Here is a 21,865-nt window from a genome sequence, read left to right on the forward strand (position 1 = left end):
TCCTGGATGTTCCGGGCTGGCCTGGAGTCTGCACTGGGAGTCTGCCCCAGAGCGGTGATTCTCAGTCTTGGCTCCAAGTGAACCTCATATAGAGCCCTTATAATGTTCAGTCCCAACCCAAAGAGTCTGATTTAAATGAGCAAGCATGCGGGGCGGGGGGGGGGTATCGGTAATTTCTAAAAACCTCCAGGTGAGCCTACTGACTGTTTGTGTCTCCTGGGCTTGTAGGTTGTAGGGCCTGGGTCAGACTGTCTTTCGTTCCAACACAGCCCTGAATTTCAGGGAGGAAAAAAAAGGAGCTGGGATCCTGAGGAGAATGGGGAGTCTGCCTGGGGGGGGGGGCGGTCTTTACCTTCGGGGTGACTGGGGAGACAGAATTGCTGACTGTGTTAGTTGCCGATTGCTGTGTAACGAATGGCACCACACTACAGTAGCTTAAAGCAGCTGTGTATTATCCTCAGAGTTTTTGTGGGACAGGCATTTGGGAGCAGTCTCGGTGGGTGTTCCTGGCTGGGGTCTCTGGGCAGGTTGAGTCAAGATGTCAGCTGGGGCTGCACACACCGGAAGGCTTGACCAGAGCTGGGGGATCTGCTTCCTGGTGGTTCACTCACAGCTTGGCAAGATGGGTTGACTATTGGTAGGACTCAGGCTGTTGCAACACGGGCCTCTCGGTAGGATTTCTGGAGTGGCCTCTCGAGGTGGTGACCGGCTTCTCCTCTGGTAAGCAGCCCGAGAGAGTGAGGTTGAAGCCACAGTGTGTTTTCTGACCCAGTTTCAGAAGTCATGCTCTGTCATCTCTAGGACATCCTCTTAGTCACACACGTCAGCGTGGGAGGAGACTGCATTAGGGCCCAAGTACTAGGAGACAAAGGTCACTGAGGGCCATCTTGGAGGCTGGTGACCACATGGATTGCCCTTTTGTTGTGCTTTTGGCCTCCCAGCCTGGAAGGCTCAAGCCTCCCCAGTAAGTGGGGTGGCCCTTCTCTCTTAATGCTCTGTTCCTCCTCTGTTGTCGGCTGGGGTGGTATCTCTGTGGGGTGGGGTGGTCGTCTCTGGAGGTCTTGCTCTACAGTTATCTTGCAGGAAGGTCTGTGACTTCTCTACTGGTGTAGCCACCCCCCATCCCCACCACATGGTCTCCTGGCCCAGGCCATGCCCCTGCCCTGTCCCCCGCCGCCCGCAACCCTGACTAGCATGCACTTGGGCCCGTAGGAAAACAAACATAAGAACTATTGCTGTTCCATGCCTCGCTCTGGGCTAAGTATTTTGCATTGTCGCACTCAGCCCTGTGAGGCAGGCATTCTTTCTGCCCCACTCTATTGAGGAGGTACTGAGGCTTAGGTCACTCATCTCATTCGTGGTGAAGATTCAAACCACTGCTGTTAAAAAACAAGTGATCTGATCCCGGGGAGGGCCTGTGTGAAAGCCATGGTGCTTTAGCATGTCCTCAAAGGAGGGGACTCTTTATCAAGCTAGATCATCAAGTGAACCATAAGGAAGTATATTTTTGTGATTGTATATGTGTGTGTGTGTGTGTGTGAGAGAGAGAGAGAGAGAGAGAGAGGTGGGGGAGAGGAGAGGAGGGAGGGATATAAGTGTCTCTTTCTGGGGTTTCCCAAGGGCCAGTGACTTGGCTGCCTCAAAACAGGGCTGGCAACTTGGGCTTGAGGCTAATTTTCTCTCAAGCTCACCCTTTCAGGAGAACTTCCTTCCAGAGGAGTGAGTCACCGCAAGCGCCATCTCCTTCAGCTCTCTGTGCCCACAGTCTGGTCTGCTGTCACCAAGGGCAGTCCCACAGCAGTGTGGTCACTAGGCCAGTGATTGGTTCTGTGGTCTCTTACACTTCTATGGTTGATGACTTCCTGGAGGAGGATTCAGAGTTTGCGTGTGGGGTCCTGCTCAGAGGGAGGAAATCCAGGCCATTGGATCTTATCCTAAGGGCTGCTGAGGGAGCCACAGTGAGACCTGTGCCCTTAGGACTTTGCTGGGGGACACTGGAGGCTGGCTCATAGGGATTATTGCCATTTTCTTATTCCATTTTACAGATGGGGAAACTGAGGCTCAAGGGCTCACAGTCTCTCCCAGGGCCACCCTGGTTGGGGCAGAGGTTGCTGTCTGGGGGAATTTCATCTTCTCCAGGAGCATCCAGGAGTGGCAGTCATCATCTCAGCTCCCTGACCTGTCTTTGGGCCGAGGGGGCCTGGGGTTTGCCTTTATCTGGAAGCTCTGGGATCTGGGGGCAAGAACATGGGCCCTGCTTGCAGAAAGGTGGCAGCCTGCCGGGCCAGAGAGGCTGTGTGGTGCAGTCAGGCACAGAGATGGAAACCCAAGGCACAGGATCTGGGGAGCGTGGGTAGGAGATTGAAGCAGGCTGGCCTGGAGTTGGAAAGGCCCATCACTGATGGTTCAGAAGCCAGCCCTGACCAGCCCCTGATCTGCTCTCCGGTCAGAGTGTGACCCAATTACTTTTGCTTGGGGTAGGATGTCCAGGGTGGAGTGTGGACCAGAGCTGTTTGAGTGTGGCTGTGGGGGATGGAAGGCTGTCCTGGGTTCTGCCCTGGCCCATCTCTACCTCTGTTTCTCTCTGGCTGCACGGTCACTGAGGCTACCAGCTGAACTTCAGGCCCATCAGACGGACTCTCCCTGTTCTCTGGCTTCTTTCCAGCCTTGCTTCCCCTCCTCCACCTCCAACTAGGCTTTGAGCCTGGCCTGGGTCATCTCCATGGTCTGTCTCTATAAGCAGCTATAAGCTGGGGTCCTGGAATGATCCTCTTGGGTCTATCCTGTCTTGGAGAGCCTCCAGGGAAGTGGAGAACAGACCATAGTGCTTACCTTTCTAGGAATGCCTCCCCCTCCTGCCCACCATCACCTGTGTGGGCCACACTATTGGCTTTGTCCCCCTATACACCAGGTCTGCGGCTGCCTCTCTGCATGCAGTGTAGGCTCCCTGCTTCCCCTGAAAAGGATTACAAATACTTTTAAAGCTGTGCTTTCAGGGACTTTACACATCTGGCCGTGAGGAAGAGAGATGGGTAACAAAGGCATTGTGTTGGGAGAGAAGTCTAAGGGCCAGGAAGGAAGATAGGGCCTCCGGAGCTCTTGACTCATGTTGGCCTGTGAGAGCCAGAGGACACTGCTGGTGGGTGGGCTCTGTGGAATGAGGCTCCCACCCCTTGCCCCTTTTATGAACCTGGGGTTAGCTGGTGACCATTGTCTCTGATGCCCGACCCTCCAGAGTTGGGTAGAATGTAGGCTGACTCAGAGGTGGTGGGGGTCAGTGAAACATAGGCTGTGGTGTACTCTGATTGATATCAGGGTCAAGGTCTCGTCTGATACTAGGGCTGGGGCCAAGGCTGAGGTTTGGGTCTGAGCTCAGACACTAACTGGGGTTCTTCCATAAGTGAGATGAAGCCCTGGGCCCCAGGAGAAGCTCCCATTTCTGTCCTGGGCTCTTCAGGGGTCTTCCTCCCTCTGTGCTCTCTCAGAGATAGCCCTGGCAAGGGGCCACGTCTTTTGCCTGTGCTGTCTCATTTAATCCTCCCAGCTGTCCCACCACACAGAGGTACTGACGCCCATTTTACAGATGGGAAAGCTGGAAGACTAAATGAGGCAGTTGAGCAAGTGATGGGGCTTAAACCAATATGTCCAGGAGGTGGGGTACAGATGCTGTGTTCCTGGGGTAAGTTCAGAGGTATTGGCCAGGTGGGACCCGGAGAAGGGAAGGGTCACCTGATAAGGGAAAGACTGGGCTCCCAGGCTGCCTCTGCCCTGTCCCCATGCTTCCTCTGTCTCACTGTCCACCCTCATGCCCCTGTGGCTGGCCTGGCCTGACCCTGCCTCTTTCACTTCCTGGCTGCCTGGCCTGGGTGAGGAGGGCTGGGGAGGGTCTGGCTGGGAGGAGTTTGGGCCCAGCCCCTCCCTGGGGTTGAGGGGTGGGAGGGGCCTCGCTTGCAGACAGAGCCCCTTTGTCTGGGTCGCTGTGCAAAGCAGCTGGTCTGGGATTTCTGGGCGTTTTTTACATTTGAAGAATAATTGCATTGTCTGGGGGGCCCAGGAGAATCCAAATCCCTCCCAGACCTGTCAGGCAGTCTGAAGAGATTCCCCTGGACCAGCCCCCCAGCTTCCCTCCCCCTCCCTCCCTTCTGTTAGAAACCTGAAGCAGAGAGGGGTCAGGCCCTCCAGGGAAACTGAGGTAGGGCTGCCACCCCTGTTAGGAGGAGAGACTTGCAAGTCCCCAGGGTTGGTTAGGGGAGGGTCCTGGGGCCCCCTAGAGCCCTGCAGGAACAAACATGGGCCATATAGGAATGGAGAAGGCAACTGATTGGAAGCGGTGGGCCCACTTGGCAGTGCTTCCGCTGGTGGTGTCTGGACTCTTACCGGTGAGGTCAGGTGAGCCAGGTGCGCTAACTGCCTCGGCCATTCTCTTCTCCTCTGGGAAATGGGTCATTCATAATGAGGTGACCTTGAGAAAAGGAAAGTGAGGCAGACACATTTGGGAGTAGCCTGTGTTCAGAGGGGAGCCAAGGAGAGTAAGATTTTTTTTTTGTTTCTCATGAGGGGAGACTTTGGAAGGGCGTGGGGGCACCTGGGATGCTGGCCCTCGGTGGCAGTGGCCACTGTGGGGGGAGGGAAGTGACCTGCTGATTGCTAGGTGAGCAGAAGTGGACTCCAGTCCTGAGGAGGAAGGGGTGCCCTGCATGGAGCTGGGCCACTGACCCTCCTGGCGGTTCACTCCTGCATAGCCTGGGGCCACACCCTGCTCAGTGGTGGGGGGCTGCAGCCTCATTACCAAATCATAGCATAGTTTTTGCTGGGGTGAGATGTCCATGCTTTGGGAACAGAAGAATGATGGGGGTCGGGTGAGGGGGGTGATCACATAGCCCAACTAGTGCCAGGAACTCCCATTTCCAGGGTGTCTGTTGCTTCAGGAAACATCAGTAGAGCAGGCCTTGTGGGTGGGTTCAGCCAGGCACGGAACCCCCCAGCCCCAGTGCCCTGCACAAGGGTGTGCTTTTTAAGAGAAGACAGAGCCAGCTTCTCTGACATGTGTGTGGGCCGGGTGTCTCCTCTTAGCCTTCAGCAGGGCAGCACGGAGGATCCCAGGACCTCAGCGAAGCTGGGGTATATATGTATGTTTGGTGGTGTCTGAGTGAGAACTAAAGCTAGAAAGGTCAGCTGGGTTCAGCAGGTAAAGGGCTGACATGTCGAGGCCTTACCCATTCTTGGTACATGGTTAGTGCTCAGTGAATATTGTTATGTTATGTTTCAGGGTTATGTTCCTGGTCAGTGGGAGGCCTGGGCCTGCAATCCTTGAGGCAGGCCCAGCAATTCTCTAAGGGTACAGTTCAGAGGGAGGAGGCAAGAAGTACCTCGGGAAACAGAGGGTAGAGGCCACAGTGATTCTGACTGCGGGCTGGACATGGCTTGACCTGATGGAGAAGGGCAGTCTTCCCTTAGGGACACATTCAGCGTTGAGCCTGGGGACGGGGGAGCGGTCCAGCGGTGTTAACCATGATGCAGAAGCACAGGGAGATACGGAGCTGCCCCCAGCTCAGTCCTGGACATTTGCAAGAGGGGCTCTGGAGGAGCCCAGGACTAAAGCATGTTTCTGGTATTTGGAGATTAGGAGGCACTTCTTGGAGGGTAAATTGGAGGGGGATGCAATGAAACTGGCGGGCATGCTGAGAGAAGGTATGGTGGGGAGGGAAAGTGGACACACACTGGCCTCCTCGTCTTTATCCTTCTTTCTTGGGGAGCCTGCCACAGGAACAGGGCCTTTCTTCCCTCTGTTCCTCTCTTCTTCCCCTGCTGCTGCCTTCTTTCCAGACTGGCTTCTTGGGCGGGTTCAGTCAGGACAGTGTTGGCTTTGGGCCGCAGGGGGAGGCGTTGGCTGGCAGGCCAGAGCAGGGGTCAGGCAGTGGGGCATTCAGAATGAGATGGGATGCTCACACCATGCCTGGACCTGATTTCTCAAAGCTACCAGGCTTGGCCTGTCTGGGGACATGGGAGCTCCAGGCTCCCACCCTCATTTTGCCATGGAAGTAGGATCAAGAAGACAAGTGTCTGTTGCCCTGGGCCTCCCTCCTCCCCCACCCCTCCTCCTCCTCCCTGCCTGGCTGAGCCAGCACTTTTTCTTCTCTCCTTTATCTGCATGAGAAGTACAGGGTGTTCTGTTTCTCCTGTGCATACAGATCAAGGAGCGGATGTTATTTATTTATTTATTTCCCAAAGGCAAGAGAAGAACAGGCAGGCAATGGGGTGTGTGTGTGTGTGTGTGTGTGTGTGTGTGTGGAAATTAAGTGTGAGTCTTCTTCCTCAATAAGCCATTTTCTCATAAAATTTTAAAAAAAACAAAAACAAACAAAAAACACCTGAAAGGAAAAGATGCCACAAGCCAACAGAAAATAAGCGGCTTCTCACCCCTGCCTCTACCCTGGCCGGAGATCACAGAGCACTGGAAGGTCCAGTTCAGGGTTTAGCTGAGGGCCTGGCACACAGTAGGTGTTCCTGCCTGAGGTTTTCTCTGTCCCTTTCTGTTTGGACCCTGTGGTGTACTGGCTCCATGGGCTGATGTGCAGGGCCACAGGGGGACTCCTCCCCTCTCTGTGTATAGGGCTTCTCTGGCTCTTTCCCGAAGGAATTGGACTGTGGGATTCCTTGTGAAGATCAGAGGTGCAGGTGGCCCTTGCTTGCCTATTTCCACCCCTGTGTTGCTTGAATTTAAGGTCCCTGATACATTGGGAACTCGGGGTTCTTTCTGTGTTCCTCTTAAAGGCAAACTGCCCACCTGCCACTTCCCGCTGTGCATTTCTGAACCCTCCCCCAAAGGCCCTCTGCTTATAATTTAGTTACAGAAACTTACAGGTGATTGTCACACTTGAGGGTCTTACGAGTATTGTCAATCTGTGACATCCACACAGGGCCTTATTTGACTATAGCAATGTAGTGAGGACAAGACGGCCCTGTCTGAGGCTAGCCAGGAAGTTCATGTAGCTGGCTGGGCAGGCGCTGTGTCCCAGGTATGCTTTCCCTGTATCAGCTTCCAGCCTAACTAGACGCCGGGTTTTCAGACGCGGTGGCCCATAGAGATTGGGGTTCTGTGAAGAGATTTCAGAGGGGAGTGGGGACCTCCTCACCACCACCATTTCATCCCAGTCACACACGGGGCCCCACAGGAACTTTTCAAAAAGGGGTCGTCACCAGTCAAGTGTGAGACCCCTGCGGCAATCCCCTCCTTTATTATAGGAGCGGGGCGGTTTTGGAGGGTGCCCGCCGGAGGCAGGTGGGGGGGGGTGGGCTGCAGATGGAGCCTGGAGAGCAAAATGGAGGCCTCCCCGCCCCCACCCCCACCCCCCAGTTCTGGGGACTGAGGCATGCGGGCGGGGCGGCGGCAGCTCCAGGTCGCATCGAGGGGTTGGAGGCAGGTGGCATCCGCGGGCCGCTCTGAGCATCCTGTGTGTTTACCAACCTGACGCCAGCCCGCGTCGCCTCGCCGACCCTTCCTACCCCGGCCGCCCGGGCCCCGCGTGCAGGCAGCCGCACCCTCGCCTCTAAATTGAGTCCACCGGAAGGAGAACCTGGGCGAGGGCAGGGTGGGAGGGGAGGACGTGGCCCACCGGACCCCGTGCTCCCAGAGGCCAACAGCACCTCGCTGCAGGGAGCCGGCGGGGACCGGAGGAGGAAGGAAAAGTTGTGCCAGACCCGGCTCCGCTGGAAGGGGGCGGGGAGCCCCGGCCTCCCGCCGAGACTTCGCCTCGGAGGGGCCCGCGGGCACCACCTTCCGGCCGGCAAGCGAACTGCGGGTCGCCGAGGCGGTCGGCCTGGGTCTGGGGGGCTTGAGGGGAGTTTGTGGGTGGGAGTCCGAGGATGCGGCCGTCCTAGGCCGGGTGCCCAGGAGTGGCCTCGGCAGGCGGAATGATGGAGGCGCGAGGAACAGCTTCGCAGCCTCAGCGTATTTAGAAAAAGACCCCTTTGCTAATCCTATCATAAAGAGATGTTGGAGGGCGCGGTGCAAGCTGGGACGGAAGCCTCAGTGGTCAGACCAGGAGATGCGAGAAGGAAGCAAGTGCAAAGCTTCCCCCCGCCCCCCAAACCACCCCATCCCAGCCATCCCCCACCTTCCCGGGCAGGGATGGATATGCGAATAGTTACTGAGGCGCATGCATATACATACAACAAATGGCACAAATCCTGAATTCCCCAAGTTAGTGGATCTTTATATATACACTGTGTAGCCACCATTCAGATCAAGGTACATATCCCTTCCGCCCCAGAGAGTTCCCTCCTGAGGCTTTTCAGTTATTCCCTTCCTCCCAGTCTCTCTTCTCTCCTCACAGGTTCATTTTACCTCCTCACGAGCTTCACGTAAGTGGAGTCATACAGCACGTACTCTTTGGTCTCTAGCTTCTTTTGTTCAGTGTAATGTTTGAGGGTATCAGTACTTTGATTCTGTTTATTGCTGAAGAATATTCCCTCGTAGGAAAATGCTACGATTTATTTACCCATTTTCCCATGGCTGGGCCTTTGGGCTGCTTCTGTTTTTTGGCTTTTGTAAATAAAGCTGCTATGAGCATTGTTTGGCATGTCTATTTGGTGGAATGTGCCCTGCTTCTCTTGGGCTTATTCTTGGGGGGTGCGGCTGCTTCGTCACTGGAAGGGTTATGCTGAGCTCTATTAGGTGTGGGAGACAGTTTTTTTTACTTTATGTGTCCCCTGCCCACTTCACTGCCCAGTAGCCACCTTCCGCCCACCCTTCCTCTTCTGTTGTTAGGTCCCGGGTACTATTAGAGTCTGGAGCTTCTGCCGCTGAAACTTCAGCAAAGATAATTGAAATAGAAGTTGCTTGGGTCAGGGAGGGAACAGGGACGGGATTAGAGAGGAGTGGCCCCCAGACAATTTCAAACCCTGGTGGTCACTATAGGAATAGAAGGGTAGCTTCTCCCAGCACTGGGGTGATTCAGGGACCACCCCCCACCCCCCACCCGCCCCGCCATCAGCTCCCTAGCCTGGCGTCTCTGAACAAGCTGGCTTACTGTAACTGTCAATTTGATGTCTGGCCTCTGGTGCCATGGGTCCTGACAGTCCACCGTTTCCTGGGCTCCTTGCTGCTTTGCGGTGACTGAGGGGCTGAGTGGCTGAGGAAAACAACCAGAGACCTACCCGGAATAGCAGAGGCTTGTCTGATACCAGCCTCGTGGCACTTTCTGGGGGGGGCGGGCGGGACTATGTCCTGCCCACCAAATTGCCACTTCGTTCAGCCTGTGAAAGACTAACAGAAAGCAAGAGGACAAGAGAAGGGGTAAAGGAGAAAGAGTGCCAGGGGAGAACCACACAAGGGAGGGAAAGTAGAGGCTCCAGCACTGTGTGTGCAAGAGTCCTGAGGTCTGTGTGAGCATCTTGGGGGTCCTTGTGAGCATCCCGGAGTCCATGTGAGCATCCTAAGGTCTGTATGAGCATCTGGTTTTGGTGTGAGCTGGATCACAGCAGCTGGGCTGGGGCAAGCTGGTTCAGGGTCAGCAGGGTCAACAGCTTCTCCTGACTTTGGCCTTTTTGCTCATCCCCTTCCTGGCTGGTTCTTGTCTCAGGTTTGCTGAGCAGGTTTGGGATGGGATTGATGGGTTTCAGGGGCTTGGGGCAGGCTCCCGGCAGCCCTGCTTCTTTGCAGGGCCCAAAGGTTCCTCTGCTCCACCTTTCTCCTTCTCTCTGTCTGTCCTTCTCCCTCCCACGTCCTTAGGAGATGGTTCCTTTCGTCCATGGCTCAGGAGGAGCACAAGGACTTGAGGTTACCCCCCTGAGAACAGAGCTCAAAAGTGTCCCTTAGGGCAGGTAGGAAGTGAAGGCAGAGCAGGTAAGCCATGACACCCCTGCCCCCCTCTCCCCGCAGGTTCCTAGGAGGCCAGTGCGGACGGTATGCAAAGTTGTGAATCCAGTGGCGACAGTGCGGATGACCCTCTCAGTCGTGGCCTACGGAGAAGGGGACAGCCTCGTGTGGTGGTGATCGGCGCTGGCCTGGCTGGCCTGGCTGCAGCCAAAGCACTTTTGGAGCAAGGCTTCACGGATGTCACTGTGCTTGAGGCTTCCAGCTGCATAGGAGGCCGTGTGCAGAGCGTGAAACTCGGTGAGTGGGCCCCCTCCCCCTGACTCCTAGGCCAAGGTCATCTTTTGTCCTTCAGTGCTCTGGCCCTGCCTGGAATCTCATTATTTTGGTTTTCCCGCCCATGGTAAACGTTCCATCATGCATGCTGCCTGGGCATCTGGCAGAAGCTTCCTTTGCCCTTTGAGCAACCTGAAGGGCCCTGGCTTTCGCTTTTGACATATGACCTGGAGTGCACAGTGTTTAGGAAGGAGAGGACACGCAGACCAAACTGTCTTGGCAGTGGGTGGACCAGTTTCTACTTCTCAAGAAGAGGAATTCTCTAAGTCTTTATGAGTCATTAACTCTTGAGTGTGAATTAATATATCACGACTGAGAGCCAGTCTTGGGGCTAGGGAAGTAGAAGGAAGTACTCAGTAGGAAGGAGCTCAGGGAAGTAGAGGTAGATGGGATTTGTGGGTGATGGGCAGATCTTAGGATCATCTGGGAAGAGGATCTGTCTGGGTCGCAGAGTAATGAAGACCCTAGAGAAAGGAGCCAGGAAAGAGACTTACCCCAGGGGTGGGCAGATTTTTCCAGGGGTCCTAATGGGTGGGGAACTTGCCTGAAATGGCAGCTGGAAGTCAGCGCTTCCCAGCCAGGGCATCTATCAGTGAGAGGCCAAGTGGGCAGGGACCACGCCTGAAATCCTAAGGCATGTGCTACGTTGACCCTCCAGAGGATTTTGTATCTGGGTCAATTCCTACACGGGGCAACAGGGCCACGCAGTTAGGATGCCCACATTTGATGGACACGGAGCCTGGCTCAGAGACGGAGGTGGTCAGGCTTAGAATGAGCAGAGGCTGAGGATGCACATGGGGCCCTTTCCTCTTTCAGAAACTTTGATGTATTGAGAGTCTTCTAGAGCATTTCCTGGAAGGCGTATATAAGGTTGCGTCCGTCTCCGGCTGGCACACACAGGAGTGTATGTTGGCAGTGAGGATGGAAGTGCCATCCAAGGTGCTCGTAAACCTGGGGACGGCCAGCAAGGAAGCCCTGGGACTCTTTGGAAAGGGGCAGCTCCTGTCAGGATTCTTGAGTCTTGATAAAACATTCAGTGTGCCACACAGAAGCAGAAGATGAGAGGACCTGTGGCCCCGTCTCAGGGGTTGCTGACCACGGAGACACACCATGCATGGTACAGGCAGTGAGGCGGAAGCCTGGGGCTGCAGGAAGCTGAGGGGAGCTACCATCTGTTGGTGGCAGAAGTCTTTTTGAGCTGGGGGAGCTTGGTGCTGGGCGGAGATGAGGGGAAGGAGAAGTAGGAGGGAGCCATATGCCTGGAGTGATATATGCGAAGAAGATCGAGGCAGACCCTGCCAGGAGAGTGGACAGCACACCTAGGGAAGGGCAAACTTGCCCCTGTCATGTGTGCAGACTTGCAGGGTGGAACACCCAGGCTGCAGTTGGACCTCCTTCAGTGTGAGACGCTAGCTGTGAGTCTCAGTGACGTTGAGAAGGTGTTGAGGGCCAGAGGCTCGGGGACACCATGGGACAGATGAGGAGATGGGGTTGGTGCCCTTGGATGCAGGGGTGTCAAGGATCACGGCGGCCGAGGAGCAGATGGGAGAGGGTGGGAGATATCTTCACACTGGGGCCTGCTCACCCCACCTCCTTGCAGAGCCTGACCAGTAGGGGTGGGATGCCAACCTTGCGGCTGACCTCAGGCTGATCTCAAACCCGCTTTTGCCATGTGTTGAGCCAGGAAGGGTGGCCCGTGCCTGGATGTCCCTACCCTGTGGCAGTGGGATTTGGAGTTCCCTGGCATGCCCAGAGGAGGGCCCAGGCCCCTCCCCGAGGTGCTGGTCCCCTTCTTCTCTTGGGAGCTCAAACTAGGCAAGACACCTTGGGGAACCCCAAGCCTGGAGGCAGGCACTGTTTTTTGTTTTTTAGTTTTTTTGTACCTCTCTGTCTGTCCATTTTTCCTGGACAAAAGGACGTACACATTCCTGCCTCCTCCTCTGCAGACACAAGGAAATTCTGTCTCACTGGCTGTGGCATGAGGTTGTGGCACAAGGCCATGGGCTGTGGGATGCTTTTTCTCTTGCTCTGTGTTTGGTACATAGTATATACAGGGCTATTGTTAGTAACTGGTGGTTTAATTAGAAACAACCCAAGAGAAGGAAGGTATGCAAAACAAGAATGTCCAGTTTGAGGGGTGATACTGTTGTCTGTTACGATGTATTCAGAGAGCAATTGCTACCTAACAAATCACCCCCAAATGTAGCAGCTGAAGGCAGCACCGTTTTATTTGCTTAAATTCTGTGGGTCGGGAATTTGGGCTGGACTCAGCTAGGTGGTTCTTTTGCTGGTCTTGCCTGGGATCTCCCACTCAGCTGCAGTCATCTGGTAGCTTGACGGGGGCTGGTTTGTCTAAGACAGCCTTACCCATTTGTCTGTCTGCTGGTTGGCACTGGCTTTTTGGCTGGGCCACATATCTCTGGCAGGATAGGCCTCTTCAGGGTGGTCAGATTCGAAGAGGGTGATTGTGGAAGCCATGAGATCTCTTGAGGCCTCGGCTCCGAAGCCACAGATATCACTTTCACTGCATTCCCTTAATCAAAGCAAGTCACGAGGTCAGCCCAGATTCAAGGAGGTGGGGAGACAGACCCCACCTCTTGATGGGAGGATTGGCAAGGTCATATAACAGGCCATGTGTACAAGGATAGGAGGAATTATTGTGATCATCTTGGCAAAAAATAGCTGCACATGATATCTTGAATCAGTCCTCCAAAACAAAACACAACACACAAAAAATGTTCCTCTGTCTTCTTCCATTGTTTCAACATCCTTGGGAGCTAGGCAAAGAAGGAGACAATGTGCCACAGTCCCTGCAGCATCCGAAAAGGAAACTTAGGCCCAGGCACAGATGCCTCAGAGTATCTGGTACCGGGGCTGTGGGTGGGGTGGTGGAGCCAGCCCCGGGCCTGGTCCTGCCTCAGCTTGGGTCCGGGAGTTTCCCCTTCCCTAGTCAGACTCCCAGGGTTCTGCCCTCCTTCTGTTCTTCTGCCTTAGGATGAGAGAACTTAGTTTTCTCTGGAAGTCTATTTTAGACTGCCTTGGGGAGGAGTCTTCCAGACTGTAATGTTTGTTCTCCTCTGCTCCGGACTGAGTTGGGAGGGGGGCCACTTTCTCATCTGGGACAAGGGTTTAGACCATGAGATGTGGAGGAACTGGAGTCAGGTGAGGACCTTGAGTCAGAGGCCCTCTTCCTGGGTCTCCTTATCGGATATTATGGATGACCTCCCTTCCCTCACTGGGACCACCGTACCCTCAGGTGCCCACAGAATGTCTCCTGAGGGAGAGTCACCAGTGAGGATGGAGAGGCCAGTATCTGGTGTTGTGTTAGACAAAGGTGGAATGCAAAAGGAGAGCCTTCCAACTATCCAGTGAAGTGACTCTGGGACAAATCACAGAGTCATTTAGGGTGGCCATTATCTCAGCTGAATGGTGGAATCCATTTCATGCCACATGTAGTTTCCACTGGGAACTTTTCACTGAAGACTTTGGTTGCCACATGGGACCCAACTCCCTTTCTGCCCTGTTGTGGGCATGGAAGGAGGCTCTTGAAGGAAGAAGGGTGAGGCAGTGTTCTGGCCCTCTCCGAAGAAGCCCCTGCCCTTCTAAGGGCCTGTTGTTGTCACCATCAGGACACGCCACCTTTGAGTTGGGAGCCACGTGGATCCATGGCTCCCATGGGAATCCCATCTATCATCTAGCAGAAGCCAATGGCCTCCTGGAAGAGACAACTGATGGGGAACGCAGTGTGGGCCGTATCAGTCTCTACTCCAAGAATGGCGTGGCCTGCTACCTCACCAACCGTGGCCGCAGGATCCCCAAGGACGTGGTTGAGGAATTCAGCGATTTATACAACGAGGTGAGGTGTTAGCAGGGCAGTTGGGCACATGGGTGTGGGAGGCAGGGAGCAGCCTGGTAATATGGGGGGAGGAGTTGGGTGACCTGTGGGGTCTTCTGTGATTCTGGTCATGTTTTTGCATCCTCTCTGGGCCGTGTATTTGGAAAATCAGGACAATTTGAGGACAGAATGAAGATGATGAGTGGGGAAGTACTAGGTAAGAGACCATCGATACAGATGATTAAATATTTCTTCAGAAAGACCTTAAACATCTTTTATTAGGGGGGCATCTGGATAGCTCATTTGGTTTAGTGTCTGACTCTTAATTTTGGCTCAGGTCATGATCTCAGGGTCCTGGGATTGGCTGCATGGGGCCCTGCACTCAGCAGGAAGACTGCTTGAAGATTTCTCTCCCTCTCCCTCTGCCCCAACCCCTGCTCTCTTTCTCTCTCTCAAATAAATAAATAAATCTTAAAAAAATCTTCTATTAGACTTTTTTAATAGGTGCTTGGGTGGTGATTGTTGTTACTGCTTTTGGATACTCTTGTAAGTGGTAATTTTTTAAAAGTTTACTTTCTACTTTTTTCCAGTGTGTAGAACTATAACTGATTATTACATATTGATTTAGCTACTTTGGTAAAGTATTATTTTAATGCTAATATTATATCTGTTAACCTTAATTTATATTCTAATAATGCTTTGGAATTTTATGTACATACTATACCAAAAAATGGCAACTTTTTTCCTTCTTTCTAATCCTCAGACCTGCATTATGCAGTAGAACTTTCTACAACAATGGAGATGTTTTAGACCTGCATTATCCAGTAGGGTAATCACTAGCTACATGTGGCTGTAGAGCTCTTGAAGTGTATCTAGTAACACTGAGGAACTAAATATTTAATTTAATTAATTTTAAATTGCCACAGTAATAGTTAATTACTATTACATTATTATTTATTATTAAATTTATTATTATTACATAATAATAATATAATATATATACTACAATATTATAATTATAGTTTATTATTATTACATTATTATTATTATTACATAGTTTGGTGGCTATTGTATCAGACAGCACAGCCTGAGACAACTTACTTCTTTTCTTGCCATATTGCACTGGCTAGTGTCTCCAGTATAGTGTTGGGTAGAAGTGGCAATGGCACACATCCTTGTCTAATTCAGGTTTTTAAAAAAGTGTTCATGTTTTTAGTATCTTTCAGTGTTGCTGTGAATTGCACTTAACAACCAAGGTAGCATGGGGGCCTTGCCTTCTGATAGCTTCTCATTTATAGTGTAATGAACCTTCACCGCAGGTCAGCAAGTTGGCTAACAAGCACCTATTGCACATTTTCTGTCTCTTGGGTGTGGGGGAGGAGAAACAACTCTCGCTTTGGGGATAGTCCTTGCTGAATGGAAAGTAGGCACACTGTGACTTCTCTGTGTGCACCCACAGGTATATTGTGTGTTTTCACTCACGTACAAAGAGATTGAATTGTTAATGAGCAGATAAGAACCAGTATTCTCCAAAGTAGACCTTTCTGGTCTACTGGAAATTAGTCACATCCTGATTTCCAGGTTGTAGTGAGTGCTTTAAACATGGCTGCCTCTTGAGAAGGACTTTCAGGGTCTATGACCTGCTTGTTCTCTTAAATGTGCTTAAATGTAGATCATCGTCAGCTTCTGCTTGTGGTTTTGATTTTTTAAAGCTACGAGTGTGAGCTATGGAGAGCAGGATGTTGAAGGTGGGTTATCAGTTGGAGTCAAAATTTGGGTCAGAGGGAAGAGATGTTAACCATGAGGAAAGAGAGATTTCCTTGTGTGGCTCTTAACCAGAGCTGGAGGCCATTCTGAAGAGACTTGCTCTAAGCTTGGGAAGCCCTGCCTGAGAGTGGTTTCATAAGAAATATGTAACCTTCCTCCAAAGGTGATGACGACTTTGAAGGGCCGCTCATTTGAATCTATTCTGCTTGTTAACAAATAAATGAGTTCATGCTCTAGTATCGTATAGAACTTAGTCCCTGGAGAAAGACTACCTTGATTCAAATATTACTTCTGCCACTTATGAGCTATATGATCTTGAGCAAGCTGTTGAGGCTCTCTGACTCTTACTTTCCTCATCTATAAAACGGACAGTTAAAACTACTTCAGAGGGTCATGAGGATTAAATGAGATCCTGATGAAAAGTACTTACTGAGAATCAGGGTGAGGGTTATCAGCTGGTATAGTGCCATTTCCCTAGGTCACATTGGGAAGACGTCATTTAATTCAGGACAGGCGACTGTACCCCTATGCCAAGCCCATGTTCAGTGAAGGCTGTCCAGTTGGTGGTTGACAGAAAGAATCATGTAGATGTACTAAATTTATCACTCCCAGCTGCACATTTCAGCCTTTAGTCAACATAAGCTAAGGACTGGCTACCATGTTGCTTATTGCCTCAAGGGGGAAAAAAAAAAAAAAAAAAAAAAAAGCCAGGGAGGAAGAGGCCAGCCGAAAGCCTGACTCCTTGGCAGTGGTGCTGGGTGAGGAATTTGCTGAGGATTCCAGTTAAGGTCAAATGTCCAGCATCTTGTGACTGGAGGGAAGAAAAGCAAACAATTTAGCTCACTTTCTTCTTCATACTGTATACTTCGGAGACATGTTTAATTCATATTTCTAGCTCATGGGGAGGCTTTTCCCTGGAGTGGGATGATGAACAATGGTCAACGTCACCTTCCTTCTGCTAGGGTTCAGCCACAGGGCCCTGTCCCGGGGCTGGGTTACAGGGCAAACACCCATTCCCATGAACGCGTGATGACCAAATTCAAACTCACTTTAGGACGGGGAACACACGACTAATTGACACCAGCCCCAGATGTTTGACCAAGGAGCCCACAGTTGCCGGTGTCCTGGGAGGGAGAGTATGCCACCCTTCAGTGACACCAGGGTCCAGAGACCTTGACGTGACTCTTAGTCCCTCGTGCCCTGCCCCTGCCTGCCTTTTCACAGTCATCTCTTGTAACCTTCTCTTTCCTCGCTGCCTACTTGGGCAAGACTGAGCTCCTTACGTTCTCTCAGGGCCTCTTACCTTCCTCATCCTTTCCTCTCTTTCTCACTGCCAGCTGTCCCAGGTCATCGGGGTCGATCCCACAACCCCTGGGTTCTAGAAACAGCCCAGTTATGATATCTCCCCACTCCGAGCTAGGGCAGGGGAACGTTCTTGCTCATGATTATGTTCTGTGTTTGGCACAGCCCAGTAACTGTTCATTGAGTGAATGCTGGGTCTCAGACCTTGCCTGCTGGGGATGCCATGCCTGACCCAGGGCTAGCTTCCTTTTTGCCAGGGAGACGAGTCCAGTGTTTGGTGGGAATTATGTGCCAGGCAGGGAGGGGAGGCAATAGGACCATGCTCCAAGGGACGGTTTGTTGCTTTCTGTTGATAAGGTGTGGGTAGGAGTTCTTGCCAAAATATGCCTGTGAAATGTATTTTCATTCCTCGGCACCCTGGGGCCTCCCTCCCCACCACATGTCTTGCCCCAACATGGCCATCTTGCTTAAATAAATCTGGGTTCCACAGTAAATCTGGGTTCCACTTCGTGTGGACCCGGGAAGCGCTAGGGAGCATCTCCTGGGAGGTCAGATTTCAGGGCTCCTTCTGCTCCCTCTCCCCCGAGAACACCAGACAGGCCAGTTCAGACTGCCCTCCTGGGAGAGGGGGAAGCAGATACACTTGGCCAGGAGTCGTGGGGAAAGGGTTTGGGCATTTGGTTCTGGGAAAAAAGGAAATGCGTGCAGACCTGGGTTGTCCAGTGGTTGGTCGGCTTTGCCACAGATCATCCTTTGTGGGAGGGGGCGGTTCCTTTCCCACAAGCCAGCAAACATTTTGCTTTATTTTCAGCAAGGGCCCAGCAAGAGGGCCTCCAGGGCTCCCTCCTGCTCCCAACAGACCCAGCGGGTCTTAGAGGGCAGTCTGAAAGCAAGGAGGCGGGCTGCCCAGGGCAACTTGTCAGCCTGAACCTTGGCCCTATTGGTGCAGCCCAAGTGCGGCACCCAGGGCTACACAGATTCACCAAGGAAGAGGCGCTGTGGGCTCAGCATGTCCAGAAATACCTAGAAGGTGGGGACTTCTGAGTTGGGGTTCTTTGGTCTGAGACGGAGGTTGGAAGGAGGGAGTGTGTTTTCAGCATCCTGGGGGTCTCTCTGGCAGGTCTATAACTTGACCCAGGAGTTCTTCCGGCACGGTAAACCAGTCAATGCTGAGAGTCAGAACAGCGTAGGGGTGTTCACCCGGGAGGAGGTACGCAACCGCATCAGGGATGACCCTGAGGACCCGGAGGCCACCAAGCGCCTGAAGCTTGCCATGATCCAGCAGTACCTGAAGGTATCCTTGTCTGCCCAGAGCTTTATTGAATACAGGGTGGTGGGAGGAAGACCCATTCTGAGGAGTCTGGGTCCAAGGAGGGTGGCGCTGCTTTGAGGTCCTCTTTCCACCTCTGCCCTGCCCTGGTGGTCACCTGGCTCCTCTCTGGCTCTTCCCACAGGTGGAGAGCTGTGAGAGTGGCTCCCACAGCATGGATGAGGTGTCTCTGAGCGCCTTCGGGGAGTGGACGGAGATCCCCGGGGCCCACCACATCATCCCCTCGGGCTTCATGCGGGTTGTGGAGCTGCTGGCCAAGGGCATCCCCGCCCACGTCATCCAACTGGGGAAACCTGTCCGTTGTGTGCACTGGGACCAGGCCTCGGCCCGCCCCCGGGGCCCGGAGATTGAGCCTCGGGGCGAAGGTGACCACAACCATGACGCCGGGGAGGGCGGCCAGGGGGGAGAGCAGCCCCGGGGGGACGGGCGGGATGAGGACAAGCAGTGGCCGGTGCTGGTGGAGTGTGAGGACTGTGAGGTGATCCCAGCGGACCACGTGATCGTGACCGTGTCGCTGGGCGTGCTCAAGAGGCAGTACACCAGCTTCTTCCGGCCAGGCCTGCCGGCCGAGAAGGTGGCAGCCATCCACCGCCTGGGCATCGGCACCACCGACAAGATCTTTCTGGAATTCGAGGAGCCTTTCTGGGGCCCCGAGTGCAATAGCCTACAGTTTGTGTGGGAGGACGAGGCGGAGAGCCGCACCCTTACCTACCTGCCTGAGCTCTGGTACCGCAAGATCTGCGGCTTCGACGTCCTCTACCCGCCTGAGCGCTACGGCCATGTGCTGAGCGGCTGGATCTGCGGAGAGGAGGCCCTTGTCATGGAGAAGTGTGACGACGAGGCGGTGGCCGAGATCTGCACGGAGATGCTGCGGCAGTTCACAGGTATGTACCCTCGCCTCCGACCTCCCTGTCCACCCCCGCCCCCAACCCCCTGCAACCCTCTACTCGGCCCTCTGCCTCTCCTGCACCTGCTGTAGCTCTCCGCAGCCCTGGATTGCTGTGTCCAACGGGAGAGCTGCCGCAGGGCGCCTGGGCTCCCAGACGGCGGGCTCCTCCCCGCATCCCCCCCTTTGGAACTTGAAACACTCAGAACCTTGGGCGCTGTGTTTCTTCTAAGGGCTGATGGTAAAAAACTCAGGTATCACCCGCAAACCTCAGATTGTCCATTTCCTACCCATACTGTCCTGCTCAGAGATGGATTTGCGTTTCACTGTCTGATTCTTTTAGTTGAACATTTTTTCGTCCACTACCCCTGAAGTGGGAAGGGGATACGTGACGATCTGGAATATTTTTTCGTACAGGAAAATTAGCCCCCCTCCCCCATGAGCTGTTTTGCTGGGAGTGGCCACAAGGAGGCGCTGCGGGGTGGGGGTGGGGAGGGTAACTGGCTGGAGCCCCCAGCCCGGCTACCTCCTCCTGGGTCTTCCATACCTCCCTGCGGGGGTCTGGCCTTCTTGCAGCCCTGCCGGAGGACTGTCAGTTGCTTGTTCAGGGGCGTCTTCCGTGTACAGCCATTTCTTATCTTCCTTCCCCTTGGCTCTTCCAACTCCCCAACAGGGAACCCCAACATTCCAAAACCTCGGCGAATCCTGCGCTCGGCCTGGGGCAGCAACCCCTACTTCCGAGGCTCCTATTCTTACACGCAGGTGGGCTCTAGTGGCGCAGACGTGGAGAAGCTGGCCAAGCCCCTGCCTTACACGGAGAGCTCCAAGACAGCGGTGAGCGTGGGTGCAGGGGAGGAGGGCCGGAGTGGGGCTGGGGGCTGTGGGGCTGGGGGTAGGCACTTTGGATGCAGGTTTGGTTGGCGGGGAGAGGGTGGGCCGTGCTCACTGAGGGGTGCCAGGGGGAGACACAGGAGTAGCTCTGGTGTTGAAGGAGGAAACAAGGACACGTGCACTTAACATCTGGAAGAAAAGATGGAATCAACAGTGAGATGTTAAACACTTTATTGAGGTGGTAGAAGCTGAGCCATTTCACGCTCTGCCATCCCATTGGCCACATTTCATTGAAATTATTTAAAATTGAAATTTATGTATTAAATATTTAGTTCCTTGGTTGCACTGGCCACTTTTGAAGTTTGATAATTATGCGTGCCTAGTGGCCACGGTGTCGGATTGTGTAGCTAATGGGGCATTTCTATTGCCACGGAAAGTTCTCTCGGACAACACTGATTGCATAGAAGTAAGTTTCCCCAATATGTTTTATTTACGTCTTTTCCCTAATATTTTTCAGAAAAGAAATTTGAGAATACTGACCCTCCCCCAAATTATATCAACTATATAATAAATCATAGAGAAAAAGAATAAATCTGAGAGAACCAATTATTATATATTTGTATATATAATTATTTTTGTTTATATATATAATTATTTTTATATTATATTTGTATATACAATTGTATATATTTCTGGTCTTATAAAGGGGATTTCGAGTTTCTCCCAACAAGTATACACTTGTTAAATACATGTTACAACCCCAGCAGAATTACACTGGGAACAATTCTTTGATGTGAAGGACGAAAAAGACTCCCAGCGTGTATTGTGCATGCCCTGGTTGGGTTCAGCGGGAGAGAGGAGCAGCAGGCCCTTGCTGCTGCCACAGCCTCCCTCCCGAAAACCAGACCTTCTCTTGTCACCTGCATCAGTTAGGACTAGTGCCTACAGCACAAAGCAACATGAAAATAACTGGGGCTTACCCCAGACAGAGTCTCTCGTTCTGTCATATAAGGGGAAACTCAGAGGTAGGTATCAGGACCCAGTGTCACTGTCACCCGGCACCATCTTCAAGGCCACTTTGTGGTTCTAGAGGGCTGCGAGGCTGCCACTCAGATCTGGGACAGGCAGAGTCCCCTTGGGGCTTAGTCAGTTCCCCTAAGAAGACAGTGCACTTGAAGCTGATTGGCCAGAACTAAGTCATCTGCCTAGAGCAACTGCAAAAGGGGTTGGGATTGATCATTTTTTATTCTGGATGGCAATGCACCCAGTTAAAGATCAGGGCTTTGTGATGGAGGAGAAGGAGGACCTCCAGCCTAACTGCCTCTGCAGGCTCCTCCTTGTTGGTGGGTTAAAGCTTCCCTACTCAAAGTGAGTGGTCCGTGGACCAGCAGCACCAGCATCATGGGGGAGAGTCTTAGAAATGCAGGCTCTCAACCCCCTGGACTTGCTAAATAAGCAACAACAGGGTACCAGGGTCCCCTGTGGGTGCCTTTGCACATTCAGGTTGAGACACAGTGGGAAAAAGTCCCAACTCAAGCTTGGAAGGCAAGCACTCGTTCTTTACCTGGACCCCACCTAGACAGCTTCTGCTTTCTCAAGGTTGAGCCCCAGCCCTACCAAAGTTCTCACTGTCCCTTGCTGTAGTGCATTTTTGCCCCCATTTCCCCCTTCTTCCTGAAATGTCTTTTGCCTGTTTGTTTACCTAGCATCTTCTGAGATCCTGTCCTCTGGGAAGGTTTATGTGGTCCCCCTTACAGTGGG

The 21,865-nt window shown here is 53.0% G+C and overlaps 1 protein-coding gene across 6 annotated transcripts in view; it reads left to right on the forward strand.

Moving 5' to 3' along the window:
• The window catches only part of SMOX (spermine oxidase), a 51,597-nt gene that overhangs the window by 18,500 nt on the left and 11,232 nt on the right, over positions 1–21,865 (forward strand). For 5 of the 6 annotated variants that reach the window (XM_059133851.1, XM_059133849.1, XM_059133853.1 and 2 more), the window contains exons 2-6: positions 9,884–10,117; positions 13,783–14,009; positions 18,178–18,351; positions 18,512–19,271; positions 19,947–20,107. In XM_059133851.1, the coding sequence (XP_058989834.1) occupies positions 9,910–10,117; positions 13,783–14,009; positions 18,178–18,351; positions 18,512–19,271; positions 19,947–20,107 (1,530 nt within the window). In that variant the 5' untranslated portion in view covers positions 9,884–9,909. Of the gene's footprint in view, positions 1–9,883; positions 10,118–13,782; positions 14,010–18,177; positions 18,352–18,511; positions 19,272–19,946; positions 20,108–21,865 lie in introns of those variants that run through there. The other variant, XM_059133855.1, reaches the window with a different exon arrangement.

This window comes from Mustela lutreola, chromosome 9, assembly GCF_030435805.1.
Source record: "Mustela lutreola isolate mMusLut2 chromosome 9, mMusLut2.pri, whole genome shotgun sequence".
Lineage (NCBI taxonomy): Eukaryota > Metazoa > Chordata > Mammalia > Carnivora > Mustelidae > Mustela > Mustela lutreola.